We start from the raw sequence: 20000 nt of genomic DNA, 5'->3' as shown, positions 1-20000 counted from the left end.
TGATTGAACACTCGACCATTATTATTTGGTGTTCGTGTGCCGATTACAAACTCAAGTTAGTCATTCAAACATGAAAATTTAGCCTCGCGCTAGCAAATAAGCAAAACGTTTTCATTTCAGATTACCCGCGCTTGACTAATAAAAATAAAGAAGAAAGATCCAAAATTACATACAATCGCTAAATTATCTTATTGTGAATGCCGAACTGGCCAAAATTTATATCCGAACTGACACTTCATTACAAGGCAAAACTGACAAGATGCATTAGTGACTTGATACAAAAAGAGTGTGAATGATTGTAAATGGGATCTTAACCACGAAACGTTTTTCATCACTCTTCAATTTCCATTTATTGAAAGCGAATTAAATACAATCGTATATACTTGCTTTAAATGATAATACAATTTGTTCGAGACCTTTATGTAGCTATTGTTAGGCAGTTATATGCCACTATAGAAATGAGATATTCACTTTATAACGCTGAGCTCTAGTTAATGAATTATGTTTTTCTCTTTAAATTAGGTGCAAAATAGCAAAATGTTTATGTTATATGTCTTCAGAACGATTACTTAAAATTAATGATATATTACCTAATATAAAAATTCAAGCTCTTGAGTGTTCACTTTTTTTCAAGCACAAGATAATAATTTACGTTGATAAAAATCGTTATGACTGGTGTTCTTTATGATGACATCTTACATGTCAAAAAATAAAGAATCAGTACTGTCATTATTATCTGTCATATACACATGTTTATTTTCCATGTATTTGCAACTTTCAACATGTAATAATTGTAGATAGTATGCACTATTATAATGCAATCTATTAGTGTTGAAACTGAGATAAAGGTATTTTTCGAGTATACGTGTAGATGAATTGTTACGTGGTCTTCATCTTAAAATTTAAACAAGTGTACATGTGACATATACAAATATTTTAACAATATATGTGTTTTGCAGAAACACTACGTCCCCTACGTCGCGGTTTAATTTATAAAAAAAATCATTTGGCAGTTACAGATAATTATCTCCATTGAAAGCTTATTACTTCCCTTGAAATCGTTTTTTGACCTTTGACCTAGAAGGATGACCTGACCTTTAACCACTCAAAATGTGCAGCTCCATGAGATACACGGGCATGAATATGAATTTGTTATCTTCAATATTGCAAAAATTACGGCAAAATGTGAAAGTTGGAGCAAACCAGCCAACCAACCAACAGACAGGGCAAAAACAATATGTCCCCCACTATAGTGGTGGGGGACACATATGCCCCCCCCCCCCTACTATAGTGGTGGGGGACATCAAAATACGCAAACTCATCGAAAAATACTTATCTGTTCACAACTTCAAAGGACTGAGCTTGCAGAATAAGACACTTATGCTTGTTAACATTTTATGGTATACAGGTACAGTGTTTATTTTATATATATTCCGGTTGTTAACAAAAGTAAAGCACACGACTATAACTGTTACATACTAAGTCAATTGTACTTTGTAAAATAAATGTATTATCAATTTTAATCACCTAAATACATATCAATATAATTTTATTTGTATTGATCAATCCAATGCATAAACATAATTTTGTATTGAGTCAACCGTTTTTGATCATCCATTTTGTACATTATACAATCCATTATCATATATTATTTTATGTATAAAAACTTATTGAAACATGTTTTGGAACGACATTGAGTCATTGCAAATACATAATTATGATCGCATATTCCACATGCATGCAAATGAATGGTTATTACACAACCCCACAACCAATTTACTCATGTGCGGATCATTGCGATCAACAAGGTTTTCCGCACCAGAACCAGGCTTATATTGCTTTGAAGCAGTTGGATACATTTCGACAGGTTGTGCATCAATAACTTCATCGGAGTTGTATTGACTTTCTCCGCTGTCGACGCTTCTTTGTTTCTGATCTTTCTTACCACATCCCTTAAGAGGACATAGGAACGGTTTTAATACTGTGCGGAAACTGACCGGTTGGTTGTTAATGTCGAATTGACGATGTGCAGAAGATCCGATATTGAGCCCCGACCTAATTAAGTTGTGACCGCTACGAGTTTGCGAACGTTTGCCTCTGCATCCTGGTGCGAACGAGTGTGTGTTGCACATAAACCGCTTCTGAAAAATGTGTGGCAGCTTACAGCACATGTGTTACAGTAGTTCGAATAACAATCTCGGAAAGGCATTTGATATTTTTGATTGATATGAATAATTTCTTCCTCCGTCAGGACCGTTTTCCCAAACAATGCAAAGTATACATAAAATATTAAGTTAAACTGTTCTAAATTCACGGATAACAATAATTTTATGATTGAACACTGGACCATTATTAAAAAGACACGCGCTTCGGTGAAAAACGGACTTAGTATATTTGGGTACAGTGCCATCCCAGATAAACATATCGCCCTGTGGTGCGATAAGGTATCATATGCCTGCTGATTTCAATGGTACATGGTACCTTTTTGCACCAAGGGGGGCAATCTGTGGTCCGCACAGGCTAATCAGAGACAACATTTTCGGCTTTTATGGACGTTTTCGTTTAAAGGGAATCTAGTCTTAAAAAAAGTCTAGTGTAGGTGGACAGGCTAAAATAGGATGACACTAATTATTCACGTCATCTACTGGTACGGTCACATAGATGTAATACAAATGGTCATTATTGTATCAATAGGAACATACAATACATCTTTACTTTGTTATACTAGAGGGGTCAATAATATTTATATATAGATTATAAATAAAGCATTTGCCATGTAAAACTCATCTAAAAATGATACAAGATGCAGTTATATTTAGTTGAAAGTATATAAATAAAATACGCATGCAGGGTAAGATCTTGAAAGCTTATACGTATATCTACATGCATAGCAAGTCAGCAAATACCTTGATGCCTTATTTAGGTAATTTACAAAGTTATGTTTTGATAACATTATATGATTTACATTTTAATGAACGTCTAATATAAAATAAGTACTTTACCTTGATATGTTTGACAACCTCCCTTTCTCCCTGTCATTGCTGTACCGAGACGCTTGATATATTTAACGACTTCCATTTCTTCTTGCCCTTGCTGTACCGAGACGCTTGATATGTTTGCCTACCTCTCTTTATTTATGCCCTTGTTGTAACGAGAAGCTTTATATGTTTGCCTACCTCTCTTTCATCCTGTCCCTGCTGTACCGAGACGCTTGATATGTTTTAGCAACTCCCTTTCCCCCTGTCTTTGCTCTACCGAGACGCTTGATATGTTTGCCTACCTCCCTTTCCCCCTGTCTTTGCTGTACCGAGACGCTTGCTATATTTGCCTACCTCCACTTCTCCCTGTCATTGCTGTAACGAGACACTTGCTATGTTTGCCTACCTCTTTTTCCCCCTGTCCTTGCTGTACCGAGACGTTTGCTATGCTATGTTAGCCTACCTCCCTTTCCCCCTGTCCTTGCTGTACCGAGACGCTTGCTATGTTTGTCTACTTCTCTTTCGCCCTGTCTTTGCTGTACCGAGACGCTTGCTTTGTTTGCCTACCTCCCTTTTTCCCTGTCCTTACTGTACGGAGACGCTTGCTTTGTTTGCCTACCTCTCTTCCTCCATGATCTTGCTGTACCGAGACGCTTGATATGTTTGCTCAACTTCCCTTCCCCCTGCCTTTGCTCTACCAAGACGCTTGCTACCTCCCGTTCACCCTGTCCTTGCTGTAACGAGACTCTTGCTATGTTTACCAACCTCTCTTTCTCCATGTCCTTGCTGTAACGAGGCGCTTGATATGTTTGAGCAACTTCCTTTCCACTGTCTTTGCTGTACCGAGACGCCTGCTTTGTTTGACTACCTCCCTTTCACCCTGTCCTTGCTGTAACAAGACGCCTGCTATGTTTGACTACCTTCCTTTGTCGCTGTCCTTGCTTCTACGAGACACTTGCTATGTTTGCCTACCTCTCTTTGTCCCTGCCCTTGCTGTACCGAGAGGCTTGATATGTTTGACTACCTCCCTTTTTCTCTGTCCTGCCGTAACGAGACACTTGCTATGTTTGCCTACCTCTCTTTCTCCCTGCCCATGCTGTACCGAGACGCTAAATATGTTTGACTACCTCCCTTTCTTCATGCTCTTGCTGTATCGAGACGCTTGATATGTTTGTCTACCTTCATTTCCCCCTGTCGTTGCTGAATCGAGACGCTTGCTTTGCTTGAGCACCTCCCTTTCCCCTGTCATTGCTGTACCGTGTCGTTTTATATGTTTGAGCAACTCCCTTTCCCCCTGTCTTTGCAGTACCGAGATGCTTGATATGTTTTACTACCTCCCTTACTCATTGTCCTTGCTGTACCAAGACGCTCCAAATTCGGGATTCTTGATTCCACAACATTGTTTTCTCACCCAAATGTATTATGCGCTTTGTTAATCAAAACACATTTCATCTACTGCCTAACCTTTAGAGGCGTTTCATTATTGAAATACATGCGTTTCATTATTAACGTAAATGCATTTCCTGCAATCTTTCCTGTATGTTTTGTCCCCAAAAGGTCTGGTGTCAGAAAATGGCAATGTTATACATGTTTTTTGTGTGTGTGTAAAACTGACCAATATGGTACGCAAAATAAAATCGCGATCGTTATCAAGACACAAAATCAATATCGAGTTTGTACGATTTCACAGTGAACATTCTATTTTGAAAATCTTTAATCTAGATGTTTGTGCACTTCGAAGTTATTGTGGTCTTCGTGCTTGAGGCTGCATTATGTATACACCCAAAACCAACACGTGAATATGAAGGAAGCATGCAATATAGTTATAGTAAATAAAAAATAAGTTATTGTCTTGTTTTTATCGGCACAATCATTTGAATATTCTTAACTCATATGAAATTCATAATTAATAGATTACTCCCATACCGACGCCTTTACTTGTATTTATTGAAGAACCAAACATCGTGTCAATTTGTCTTATGAACAAATTCGACCGATTAAGGGACATTTCCCAACAGTTGCACATTTGTTTGGTTTCAGTTGTTTAGAAAACAATTATCCGTAATGGTTAATAGTTGCTTTAAAAAAAAATTGTGTGTGGCCCTTATTTCGATATCTCAAGGCGCTTATGTGCCATGATACATCGTATGGACAATGTTTTTACTGAATGACCCTATATTAAAAGTTGAGACACCTTTTAGTGTCGTTGTCGATAAGGTAAAATAAAACAGCAAGTGTGTGTTATCTGTCTGAGAAATGATCATGTTAGAAGTCATGATATAGTCAGTCTTAGAAAAACAAACTCTTCATTGTTTAACTTTTTCACAAATGAGATAAGTGTTCACTTTAATAAACATGGTTAAGACCATTGTTCTTGATGATGAAATCGAGACATTTTAATATTTGCTTATCAGAAGTAACGTATGTACATTTTTGTTAAGCATTTTAACTGTAGATCTTTACATGTCATAATTGCCATATTATAAATTTTAACATTTTTACTACGGTTGTAATGTAGGATATTTCCGTATCTATGTTTAGATGGAACGTTATATGGTATATTTGTCTCTACAAATTTAACCATGTAACATGTGACTCATAAAAATATATTCAGATTAACATAAGCTCATCGAAACGATACTGTTTATAACTTTTCAGTTTACAGAACGTTCATAACCAGACAACAATCGCTGTTTGTAATTTATTTACTACAGGCACATAGTTTATACCTTAACAATACCGGATGTTAATTATAGCAAAATACTCGGCACTGACTAATACAGACCGATTACTTGTATATTAAATGCATTTAATGTAGTTAAATAACCTAAATACACATCGATATAATTGAATTCGCGTTGATAATGCCTACGGAAACATATAATTACATACTTTTGGTCAACATGATTTTAATTATTGTTCCTGCACATGATATTATCGATATTATATCTTATATCATGTATTACAACTACCTTGGACCGATATCGAGTCAGTGTGAATGTATCATTATGGCCGCTCTTCCAACGTGCATTTATGGGGATGGTCATTACACAACCCCACCACTATTTTAATGTGCGGATCACTGCGATCAACAAGTTTTTCCGCGCCGAAAACATGTCTATATTGCATGAAGGAATATGGATACATTTCAAATTGTTGTGGAGAGGCATCTATTATTTCTTTGGAGTTTTGTCTGCTTAAGTCTGTTTCTTTTTCTCCGCGGACGAGGCTTCTTTGTTTGTTATCTTTTTTACTTTTTCGATTTCTGCATCCGGAGGCCACATTACACATGAATCTCTTTAACAGAGTCCGGAAACCCACAGGTTGGAAGTTATTGTCAAATTGATGCTGTGCAGATGATCCAATATTGATCCCCGATCTATTTAATCTGTGGTCGCTACGACTTGGCAAGCGTTTGCCTCTGCATCCTGGTACGAACGAGTTGGTGTTGCACATAAACCGCTTCTGAAACATGTGTGGCAGATCATGGCCTGTGCATTTCAGCTGTTCGAAAAAAATCTTTCAAAAAGCATTTGATATTTCTGATTGTGATGAATCATTTATATCGCCTCGACCGTTTTCCTGAACGAATTATTAGTAATCTTAAATTATGTATAAAAATCAAACTTTTCTATATTCGCTGACACCATACCGTGATAATAAAACAATTGTTACACTATAAATTTACCCATTTTTTCAAAAATAGGTAACATTCCACATTCGGTCAGGGTAGCTCCAAACCAGCCTTCGCATTTCCACAGTCTTACCAGCAGCTGCGATGTCCGCTTATGCGATTGCGAAACCTTTGGTGACTTAATAGCTGACAAGGCAGCCGCTGACAAAGTCTGCGCGATTTCGCAGTTCTTGAGCTACGCCGACATAATACCCATTTTGGCATAATGCGGCTTCATTAATTTCTTTGCGGCTTCATTAATTACTTTAGACAGCTTCTTTTACTGTCACATAGATGTCACAAAATTACCAGCAATGTGTTCACTCGGTACATCTTATATAAGAATGCTTTATAATTTGAATAAGATTTTTAATACTTAATATGCAGTCAAAATAAGGAAGAGAACTACTTAAATCGTCTATGATAAGCCATTTTACATTCACTACACGATGCAGTCACATTTAGTTAATAGTATGAAATAAAATATACATGCAAGTGTAACATCTTGCTGAAGTCGAAATATATTTACATGCTTAAAATATTCAGATTTAAAATACTTTTAGGCCTTATTCAGGTCATTTACAAAAATGCTTTGTTTACAAGATGATAGTATATATAAGAACAGTACTTTACCTTGATTTGTTATATATAAATATATATAATCCCTTTCTCCGTTTACTTGTTGTACAAAGACGCTCCAAATTTGGGACTCTTTTTTATGGTATTTTTGTCGCCCTTATGGATTACCGCTCCATTGATCAAAACAAATTTCGTTTATTGCTCACATTTGTAAACCGTTTCATTATCGGAAAACATGTATTATATTATAATTTAGTGTATGCAAGGCTTCTTTAACTTATTACGACATCTTTGGTTTTTTAAGATGCTTATTATTCTGTTTAGTTTATGAAAAACATTTTGTACAAATTAGGTTCTATATAACGCTATATTTACTTTTAATACTTTGTTCCGCAAATTATGTTCACTTATATAAAACGCATAATATAAAACAGAGTATGAAACGCATATGATAAATAAAACGAATATACCCAATTAATCAATTGATAGAAGTGACTCAAGTTTTACTTCATTGTCAAGTATAAGACTAATTTAAAAGTATTACTTCATGGTGATATGATTTACGTAAAAGAATTCACTGAAAGATGGTCATTTGTAGGAAAAGTATAAAGTAAGTGTTGTTTAATAAATTTCTTTCTGTAAGTATCAATTTTGTGTTTAATATTCCAGTTTAATATCATGTTTTAGAAATGTCATTGTGTAACATGTTGGATAGTATATTTAGCTGATTTGCTACTCACATTCCTTTTGAGACTTTTATTACGGAAGTTGTTTTCACTCGTATCCTTGCTGAATAAACCATGCTTAAATTCAAAGCTTATATGAACACTTGATTTGATTGGTAAGAATTTTAAGTTTATACCAAGGTGATTTCAAGCTATCGTCGTGTGCGTTTAGTCATTATATATTCCTATATCAGTTATTAGCTCAAATGTTTATATTATGATGGGTTCTTATCGTGTAGTTTAGGTGCTTAAAATGTTTATCAACTTTCCTCGCATCCAAAAACTTTTTTAAAATTTTATTCACGTATTGATATGGATCCCGTTTTTATTCGAATATCCGAAAAAAGCATGCACCTAATGCGCAACCGTAAAAACAATTTAAAAATCAACTGGCGCGGAGGTCCTTAATGATGCGCGTCCTAGGGAGACTGCAGCGTAAAACAAGGTCACAGGCAACCTGATTTGTGTATGCGTTTGAAGACCAGCATAAACTTGGAAAAAATGACTATACTGATTAACAATAACTATTTACTACTAATATTATTATTACTGATATGTTACAACCCATTTTGCAAAAAGGTTTTATTGCAGAGCGGATTTTAACTTTGTTTTGATATTGTTGAAGATAATGATTTTCAGTATGATCAATGTGAGTGGCGTATACTTAGGTGAAAAATAAAAGTTTTTTTTCTCTTTCGTTTTATTCTGCTCTGTGCTTAATATTTACTAAACATTTCATATATTAAATCACTGTGATAAACCCAATCGAAAAGCAAAGATCAGAAACCTAAAACGCTCTAGAAAGCCGATCGTTCTGTACCCAAAGGTGGTACTTATTTATATGCTTCATTCATCGTGAAGCCACTTATCTAATATATTTAAACCAAATTGAAATGTTAAATAATCACATTCTCGACGCTTTGAACAGAATATAAAGTAAAAAATATTATATAATAATATATTATATAATAACAAAAAAAATAAAAATAATAATTATAATTATAATAATGCTAATAATAATAATAATAATAATAATAATAATAATAATAATAATAATAATAATAATAATAATAATAATAATAATAATAAAGATTATGATAATGTCCGTTCAATTTATTTTATATGTACAAAAACATATATAAAGTTAAGTATCTTATTTTGTTTTTATATTTCATTTTAGCAAATGTGTAAATATTGACGATGGACTATTTTGCACATAAAAGAAAGTTATAACAACATGTAGTTTTATGAACAGGCCATAATATAACTGTTTTGTTTTATAATTAAATAAACACATTATGAGATAGAACAAAACTAAAGATGTTTGTTTCCATCATATTTCAGTGAAATTGGTTTTCATGATTATGTTTCATTAAGTTCAGTATGGGCATCATGGCAATGATTAAGAGAGTACACTTTAGAAATTCATGTTAATGCACATGCGTTTGTAAAAGAAGACAAGAAAGAGATAACCATGCCAACTAACGCATTCATATAATTCATATAATAGTCATGCTCTTCTTTGAAGCAAGGTAAACATTAGGACACGCATTCAGCCTAAAGGAGCTCATTTTCCAACACTGCTGCAGCCAGTCATACCGTTTCTACATTCCCTTGATGTCTCGTCGCTTGTATAACCCTTCGCGGTACGAAAGACTATTCTCTTGCCAGGATTACCACATCCAAAAAAGCCATTACAAAAGGGTCTTTTCGAGATAGATGAACCAATAGAAGATTTTTCATGCACGCGTTGAGACAAGCCAGAAGAGAGTGGCAAAGATCGTTTTCCATTCACTTTACCGCATCCAAAAAAGCCATTACAAAATGGCCGTTTGCTTACCAGCGGGGTACTGTACTCATTCATTGATTGCAATTTGTCTATGGGTTCGCGAAGAGAATCAATGGACTCTAAACCCCTAAGCCGACTTCGGAAAGCTTCTAGATCCTCTATTGATGCCAACGATTCTTCTCGTGATTCTAGGTCGATAACAGGTCTTCCATCAACAATCAGCTGTAAAAGTATCTGACATTTACCATCCGTTTTTTTGTTAACAATCCAATTAGTTCGATTAAACATTCAAGGAAATATATGCATATAAATAAATTGATTTAAAAAATGAATACAAAATTTATAAAATACGTAAAAGCCATTATGCATAAAGAAAAACAAAATAATGGAAACTGAGAACAAACATTAAAATTGGATGTTCTTTTATTTCTTTCAAATTTATTAATAAAGTGTTTTGTAAGATGTCGAGTTCTTACATCGTATAGAGGATATGCGCCACTCGTGAAAGTATTATTTTGTGCATTTTTTCACAGTTTATTTACATTGTTAATGAGTTTAACTAAAGAATTTCACCGGGATGATGACGTAATTTCGTAAAAATGACGTCATTTTACAGTTAAAAGTGAAAATTATCGATAATTTTCACTATTCATTTTCACTGTATGAAACAGTGAAATTATCAGTTTTAATTCACTGATATTTCTCTATAAACCACCGGTAAGCATAACATAAATTCAAATAAATCATGCATCGATCATAACTTACATAATACAATAAAGATTTTGAGAGATATTTAAAAGTTATTTGCCATCCGGCATACTGCTTTTTAGGTAATTTACATAGAGGATGTTTGCTGGATTCGGTGGATTATCAATTTTAACGAGTGATCATAGAAAATATATTTTTTTCTATGATCACGAGAGAATTAAAATCGATATTCCACCGAATCCAACAAATTTTCTTTTAATTTTATGCTTTTACAGTTTATATACTTGTTAAAGAGTTGAACTAAAGAATTTCGCCCGGATAATGACTTCATTTTGTTAGAAAAATGACGTAATGTCACAGAAAACAGTAAAAAATAAAATAAACAAATAATCGATCAAAACATCTGTTTACTGTTTGAGACAGTAAAATTATCAGTTTCAATTCACTGATATTTTTCTATAAATCACCGAAAAGCATAAAATGAATGTATGTAAATGACAAATATCCATGACGTTAATTAATCAATAATTTTGTATTGACATTTTTTATGTTAAAACGCAAAAGGCCTAAAGCGATTTGCGACATAAAAGGGACCTTTTCACGTTTTGGTAAATTGAAAAAATAAAAAAAAAATGTTTCAGATTCGCAAATGTTCGTTGCTGTTATGATATTTGTGAGGAAACAGTAATACTGAACATTTACCATGCTCTAAATATATCCATTATATGCATCTTTTGACGATTTAAACCTGAAAAGTATAATGCATTGCAACGCAAATCGATTGAATAATTTGGAAAGTTCTGTTGTTGTCATTATATTTTGTGACACTATGAGAAATACATCAATGATTTTATGAGTACGGATGGTCGAGTTGTCTACGCGTTAGACTTTTACTTCAGAGGTCAGTGGTTCGAGCCCAGTAAAGGGTTTCTGTTTTGTCTTTCTTTAATTGTAATCTTTTTTACCGGAGCTTTTTAGATACAATATTTACATTTATCAATATAAAGCATTTAATGACACACTTTAATTTCTGCCAAAATCCGCGAAACGGTCCCTTTCAAAACAGTATCTCAAAGACATGAAAATGAATGACAATTCGTCGTATTAACATTAAATAAAGATGCTAAATGTCTTACACACAACTGGAGTCAAATATTACCTGAGCAAATGTGTCCTCAGTGAAGTCGCCAAGTGGCGCTGCGACTGCTGCGTGGGCAATCGTTCCAATCGAGATAACAACTAAGAGTATGTTGGCCATGGTGCCGTAGTGATCTTTGTGTAAGTTTCTTTCAGAGTTGTAATATTGTATGCCGGCGTTTAACTGAAATATCAAAAAATATTAATAGTCTACATTATCTGTCAACAAACACGATCCGTTTTATTTGACACAACTTCCTTTTATAGCTTGTTAAAATATTTCGGGCAGTAGTTATGTTTTCCGCATGCTGCACCATTTAAAGTGCAACACTAGAAAAAATCTTCTTCCAACATGAACTAGTATAGTTCTACTTAATAAATACTTACATGTGTTTAATAAGATATACTAATTGCCTTACAAGAGTAAAAAATATATTGTATATTTATATAGCAAATGAAACCAAACGTCTCAGTTCTAACGTGTTCTGTCCGTAAAAGGTAAGTGTTCGGTATGCTTTATCTATTAATGTGAATTGTTGTCTTTCTTAACCTAGTGACGATGAATAATGTCATTACATTGTTTTCGGATTCAACAACAGTCAAGTTAAAGAGTTCTCCCGATGATGTTCATCGCCGTTGTTGTAGCACTACTTTTCGATTTTTTCATTACAACTTTCAGTAATGGATGTAGCTAAGAGGCCGACAAGTAGGTAATTACATCGGTCAAGTTTTTAGACTATTTCTTAGACAAGTGATCCCCAAATAAAACGCGAAGGGAGTGTTAAGCGAGTGGTTCTTCTATTCAATTATTGATATGTGAACACCAAATGAATACACGTAGCTATAAGGGATAATGTTTTGTGTACACCGATGAAGACTCTCCTGAACAATCCCGTTAAAGAAACATCACTATAAAATGTAGAGTTATTGGGCTCGATAATTATTGCTTGGTGGCTCTTTTTCGAAATGTATAGAAAATTGGTCCTTTGTAAAAGAATGTCGAATGAAAACAAGAGTTGACCTCTAGAGAACGTGTATGAACGTTTAATATTACTAAAAAAACTGTTCAACTAAATATTTTCAGTGTTTTTTCATTTCAATGCACACGTTCAACACCTACATTTATATATCTTGTAAGTGAGTTATTTGACATAAATCGCCTTGCTGTATATTTAATCTAAAGTAGACTTTGTATTAAGTCATCACTTGTTACGGTGTAATCATACAATCGTGTCGTATGAAGGCAAAGACTTTAAAAACAACTGCGCAACATACCGACAATTAATATTGCATAGTTATGAAACTGTAAATATTCTATTCACCCAATTGTCGCACTTCTGCCGCGGAAATAATATCTGCTTATCAATATACTGAATAGGGAGCTATTATTTGTTAGGTAGTGTGTGCTATTTTGTATCAGTTTGTTAACATTTAAATATAAACTCATGCCGTTTGATCAAACGCATAGTTTGTTTATGATATTAGACGGTTTGTTGTTAAGAAAACTGTTTTGTCTCTTATAATAAAAACACATCAAAGGTTATAACTCGTAATTATAATATATGCCTCTTTCTGTAGGACACTGAAACATTTAGAATATGGAAAGTACGCCAGATAATATCGTAGGATGAATATATTTTGTTAACAAACAAAAAACAAAGCGCAAACAATGAACCCGAGTGAATTTAAAACGTCAAACACAGCTGCAGTATTTAGCAAAGCGTACATTAATGCATAATTATAGAGGACTATTTCGTCCAATGATGTCAATGGACCAGGTAATTAAGCCTGCAACATGATAGTTTCCTTGAGATTATGTTTCATACCCAGCGTATCAACTGTAGCCAGTCGTAAGATCATTAAATATTTAAATTTTAACATCCTGTAATAATTTCATTTATTTGAGACATTTTTACTTATTTAAAACAACTTTGCTGCACAAGCTTGTGTGGCTACATACGGACTTACGTAATCGTTCCTGGTTAAGCCTTATTGAGACTTCTTTATGCATTGCACGACGATGGTCTAAATGTATTAACTATAGTTTGCTTTGCCCGAAGGCTCTTTAATATTGTATTGGTTTCATTTCGTCGTGCCTGTCAGAGTAACGGTTGCAATGCTTTCGTATGTAAGCCGTCTTCGATTACTTTGATATTAATTTAATTGGTATGTTTTTTTGTTTTATTGCTATTTAATTTAAATTATCATGCAATGCTGTTGATAGTTACGTACACTTACATGTGTAATAAATAATTCTTATCCAAATTTTAATAGGCTTGTAGTTTCTTATAATCCTTAAATCCACATTGCTTTTGCATTAACTGCTCTAACCCAAGTTTTGTGCGTTCGTTATGTACATGTTTGTCTTGTCTTGAGACACGAGTCACAATCACTGTCTTGAGACACGAGTCACAATCACTGTCTTGAGACACGAGTCACAATCACTGTTTCATACGCTATTCGGAGGTCAAGTTATTTTGTTTAACATTTCAAGATCAAGGTAGTGAAAGTAAATGATGCGTTAATCGGATTTCAGTGAGATTATTTTCATGTTTTATAAAGATGGCATAAAGATGTTGTCTTGTTTGTTAATAATGAGCACACATTCAGTCGTTATGAGTCCTTTGTATCTGATATAAAAATAGATTTATGTTTCATAATACAACATACGCGTAATGTTTCCATTTCTCTGCGTAGTTTGTAAACCTATATACTTATCATATATGTATAAATAGGAATTGAATACGTGTTATTTTCTTATATCAAATCGTTAATTTTCAAATATCTGTTATACACCAAACATTTTATAATACGATGCAAAAACATATTATGTACAAATCAAAACTTCGATTGCAATAGCATGATGTTATATTTTGTTTTATTAAAATGTTCAAGAAGCATGTTAAATCTCTTTCAAAACAGCATAAGGACGCGTTACAATTATAATTCAGATGTTTTTGTTTACTATAATATATTCATAAAGAATCAATACACTAAACAACAACCAAATAAGTAGTGCATCAAACACGCAGCATGTAACAAATGAATTGATAACATGATATGCATTTAGAGCTTTAGCTAAAAAAAGAACATACAAATTGGTAAAGCGCAATATATTTTAACATTAATAAAATAATCATTGTTAACAGTATCGTTTGCTTTTCACATTGAGTTATATGTGTATGCCATTTTACTAGTATATTGTATCGACGCTGCAATGTTAAGTTGTTGTCAGTTTTCGATCTTTGTATAATAAGATTAAATTGGGTGTTAAACATTTGAATAATATTTAAGAAATTTTTGAATCCAGCATCGGTTTATTACATATGAGATATGTTCGCCTATAATGGTTTCATAATTCTTAAATGATATTGAGTTGCACCTACAAGCTGATATATATGAGGGCATTTCTATTGATCAATTATCAATCTATTTTCTTTTATTCGCCGATGACACAGTATTAATGTCTGAATCTAAATTCGCTGATGGATTACACTGTTCCCTGAACAGTTTGCTTGAGTATTGCACGAAGTGGAATATAACTTGTCATCTTTCATCAAGGCAGATTATAAACGGGATATAATTGGGTTTATAACAAAAATCGTAACGAATTTTAATTATCTAGAAATTATTATGTCAAGCAGCGACACATTTATACAAGCCACAAATACTGTGTCTGCCCAAGCGCTTTGGGCGATGAACTAATTACGATTACAAAATCTTTGAATGTACCTGTTATCATCATGTTTAATCTGTTTGATGCCTATTTTGCATCGATTCTTAATTATGGAAGTAAGGTATGGGGATTTACTAAAGCTGAATAAATTGATATGATTGAATATGAGTAGCATTTTGTCTTGATATACTTACATGTATACCGGGTGTTTACATAAGAAACCAAGTTTGTTTAATATATACTGATAAATATACCTTCTCCTATATACTACCTGAATTTTATACTGATACGTCTTTTTTCCTGTATTAAAGCATTTAAACTTAGAGCCGAAATTATATATATAATAATTTTCCAAAATTGGATTTTTTTATATCGTCGCTGTCGTTCTCAAACCTCGTAGCTCCAAAATTTTCAAAATATTGTTTTCGTCTTTTCCGAATATATAAAGTGTGGCGCGTGTTTTGTGCTATATCTCGTAGCTCTACGCCAATCAGAGCCCTTGAAAATGCCACGTGACGAAATGTTGTAGAATGATTGTTAGTTTTTTCCCCGGCGAAAAGTCGTAGCGACGCCATTTCACCTATAGGCACGTCGTTTCGTTTGGACAAATTTGACAAAAACGTTTATATATTTTTTTTTTTATTTGCAACTACGAGGTTTCCTATCAGGACGAATTGTCGTTCCTCATAAAAATGACAAAACTGTGGTGACAAAATATCGTAGCTACCATGTCTGAATATCAGTATGACTTATCAGTATGACTTAAGCGTCTCCGGCTTATACCGTATTTTGCAGCTTCATTTGTTTGGTATTTTTACAGAATTTCAATTTCTAAAACATCTTTATAAAAAATGAGACGGTTTTTTCTCTCTCCTGAAAAGTTGGCATTTTGTAGCTACGAGGTTTGAGAACGACAGCGACGATATGTTATATAACCGCATATTTTTTCCCAATCAATTTCGGATTCGAACATCAATTTAGCTTTGTTTAAAAAAATAATAAAGAGCATTCTCTAATATATTACATTCGAACAAAAATCATATGTTGGTAAAAATGCAGTATTTATATGTATGTATTATTGCTTTATTCTAAATTTGAAGATGAGCTATATATGCTTAAATCCTAAATAAAATATCTTGTCTGTTCTGTTCTGCGATTTATAAAATGATGTTTGTTTTCTTTAGATCCTACGTTAGTGTCTCTATTTTTAAATTTCTATGAAAATACGTAAACCTATTAGGTACGAGTTTAGGAAAGATATGTTGAAACAAATCAAATTTGCGATCAACCATGCGGAAAGTCTTGACATTATTACGAACTGCATGTAAACAACACAACGATGTTACAGATAGCTCGACACATTTTACAACCAATTTATTTGTTATAATATCTGGTCAAATGCAACATTGAGGTATCAGTTTTTGTAACCCTAAGATGCTTTTCATAAATTATATTTAAACTCTTATCTTAATTATAGTCCATAGTTTTTCAAATCGATCATTTTGTGCTTGTGTGTTTTTTTTCGATTGCACGGGAAGTAGACTGCATATGATCGGTTAATTTCCCATTTCGTGTGATATAAATGTTGTTTACATTATACAATCATGTTAAAAATATTTTGTAAATACAACAAAAAACAACTAGGTACCTTTAGAACTAACCTGTTATGTATAAAATATGTCAATTATAATGCTTAGTTTAAACTGCATGCAGACTAAATCTTCTACCAACGGAGCACCTCTCCTTTTTAGGCACACATTGTGAACAATACCATGCTTTAATTTTTTTATTTGTACTTAAACATGTATAAAACCATAAAAATAAAAATGAACAATTGATTGAAAATAAAATATGTTCGCAATTATGATATGCTTAATTATAGATTACAACTTGTTGAAAAAGTAATAGCAAAACAATATAAAATATACACATTCTGTTATATTTAATCACGCAAAGGTTTTTACGTTTTTTTAATAACATAATATGTAATAAAAGAAAACAATTTACCAGCGTATGTCTTTATAAGCGCAAGGACTTATCATACAAGAACATATTTAAAAAGAATACAAAAACAATTGAACAGTTTCCTAAAATTGAGTCGTAAAACAGTTACAATAACAATAAATGTTTAATAATGTTTGCTCTTAGTAAAATAAATGGATGGAATTGTAAAGTAATGTTGTTGTACAATTTTCGTGGAGCAAACATATGGATGTTAAATTATGGCCATACTCTCCCTCTTGATTGTGTATAATATCATTAATATGTCATGGCTCCCCAATTAGTCAGTATGAATTTATAATCATCTATCCGACAGGGATAAATGTCATCTGTTTCCACACAGTAGATTTGTTGACTAATATCAAATGCCAAGGCTCGATTATCCGTTATTAGACATAATATAACATTTAATCTGGGAATGTATGTTGTTGCGGTCCGTAAAAGTATTAGCTAATTGTCATAGTTATAGTCAATTGATATAGCATTAGACATTATACATGAGTAAACTACATCTCTGAGTAGAAGAGAGTAAACTATGTCAACCATGTGAATTAAATACAAACAATCGAATATTTACTCGAAAATCAAACTGAAACGACAATTATGATCATATATTTGTATTCACATAAATTCAATATTCAAACGTTGAACTTTATCGACATTTTTTAAACCATCATACATATATAGTTATTTTAGCACCGTACTTATTATTTGCTAAATCCCGATATAATATGTGCAATATAAGTTACACTATTTTTGTCGATTGTTAACTTATTTATAGGAAACATTTTCGGTTATAAATCAAACAACCAAATCAATCCGATAATTTACATTAATTCGGTACAAGTTAATTAATGGTTAGTATGAAATAACATTGGTTATTGTGTTATGTTTTTTTAATGATTCTTAAATGCATTGTTTTTGCAACCGAACAACTTGCTTAATAAAAATTAAGTTCACCTTGAAAATGATTTAACATTGAAAAACACTGGCAAAACTCACAGTGTAATAGTTGCGTAAGCGAGTCTCAGTAAAAAAATCGAATGAAAATGAATAGTCTTTTACTGGCAAATACGTTAACGAAAGTAATTAATAAAATAAATGTTAAATCACCAAATAAACATGATTCATGATTTCGTTAATACTGGACATGTCCAACAGATCGTAATGAAAACATATTTTGTTACGCGAAAGAAGACCGATATTAACTTACTGACGCCAAAACGGATGTTAGTTATTCCCATATCATTTTTATCATGACAGCATTATCGACAATGAACATTTTGTATTAATGTAACTGTGTGATGTTTTATAACAAGCTAATCTGACATAAATAATATTTTTAGCCGGTAACATGTTCGCATGTACATGCTGTTATTTGAAAGAAACGATATTTATAACAGTTTCATGGTGAACGAGTATTTAAAAAAAAATCATGGTCCTTTCACATTTTTGTAAATTGTAATTCAACAGTACGAAAAATAATACATTGAAATTGTTTGGGTTTGTTTGAACATTTTTTTCCAATGAATATGTGTGTTTAATTATCACAAAAAAATAAATGCAGTTCCTTTTAAACAAATGAGAAATTGCGTTTGTTGTGTGTGGATTATTAGAAAAAATCTTCTACAATAACGTTTTTGATCAACATGCATATGTCTACAACACTATTCATACCTTTGTGTAACTCCTGTTGATTATTCTAGTGAAGCACTAAACCTTCTGCGAACAAATGTCGTTCTTCAGAGACTTATATGCAGTTTTATTGCAGAAGTTTTAACACTCACCATCACAGATCACAAAAAAATCGCCACCTTTGGAAAATGGGCGGCTCTTGGCTTTTTTCTTCTGTACAAATAACTGTCACGTGTTTCTAAGCGCATGCGCTATCAATAATAAATGACACATAATAGTGTAAAATGTTACTTAATCCCCATGGAAACGGTTTCAATTCACTTATGGAATAAATGGTAAAGGCAAATGAAAGAAGGGCACGAGAGAGGCACAAAATAATTTAATTGGTATCGAGTAGTCGTCTCTTTTGGAAAGGGTTTGGCTATTCCCTATACAGCTGCATGCTCTTGCGAATTTTATCAGTCATATAGTGAAATAAAATCCGAATCGACTACGTGATATGGAATAATAAGTAGTAACGCATATTCAGTGTTAACGATGGGTTGGTTATTGAAATTGATGTAGTTGACATTGGTGTGATAAGATTTAAACAACTGACAGGGCCTGCTTTTTACTACGTTGACGAATGCAGCCATGTTTTCCAAGTTTAGCTCATCTGAAACCCGTTTCAAAGAATAAGATTACCTGCCTGCGTCTGCATTTTGATGAAGAACATTGCAATGAAATTATAACGCACAAAGGACTTTTTTCATAAGAACTAAGCATTCTTGTTTTGTTTTTATGTATTGTTATGTAAAGTCGACTGTAATTTAAAAGTCTTTTTGTTCAACATTTTTTATTTTAAAGACTGTGCTATTAAGATATATAAAAGAAATCCATCGCTTACCGAGCCCGATATAAAAACAAAAACAAGAAATTAAAGATTGTGTACAGTTCCTTTTTCACAGTTTGACATATGAATTAAAACATTTTACATTTACCTTCAGACAACAATTGCATTTGACTGCTGACTTCTTAAAAAAAAATATGGTATAAAAAAACATGACGTAATCCGTTGAGTTCCACAGCTTAAATAATTAAAATGTTTTCCATGGGCATT

General features: G+C 32.9%; 1 protein-coding gene across 5 annotated transcripts in view; it reads right to left on the bottom strand.

Annotated features, from left to right (window-relative positions):
* The window catches only part of LOC127841734 (uncharacterized), a 45989-nt gene that overhangs the window by 1135 nt on the left and 24854 nt on the right, over window positions 1-20000 (bottom strand). Inside the window, exons 1-4 of one of the 5 annotated variants that reach the window (XM_052370774.1) lie at window positions 18944-19142; window positions 11612-11773; window positions 9796-9966; window positions 2056-2141 (exon numbers count right to left, since the gene is read on the bottom strand). In XM_052370774.1, the coding sequence (XP_052226734.1) occupies window positions 2056-2141; window positions 9796-9966; window positions 11612-11710 (356 nt within the window). In that variant the 5' untranslated portion in view covers window positions 11711-11773; window positions 18944-19142. Of the gene's footprint in view, window positions 1-1997; window positions 2142-5697; window positions 6444-9795; window positions 9967-11611; window positions 11774-18943; window positions 19143-20000 lie in introns of those variants that run through there. The other 4 variants (XM_052370771.1, XM_052370773.1, XM_052370772.1 and 1 more) reach the window with 4 other exon arrangements.

This window comes from Dreissena polymorpha, chromosome 8 (assembly GCF_020536995.1).
Source record: "Dreissena polymorpha isolate Duluth1 chromosome 8, UMN_Dpol_1.0, whole genome shotgun sequence".
NCBI lineage: Eukaryota > Metazoa > Mollusca > Bivalvia > Myida > Dreissenidae > Dreissena > Dreissena polymorpha.
The sequence above is the reverse complement of the archived record's forward strand: the minus strand, read 5'-3'. Positions and strand labels throughout refer to the sequence as shown.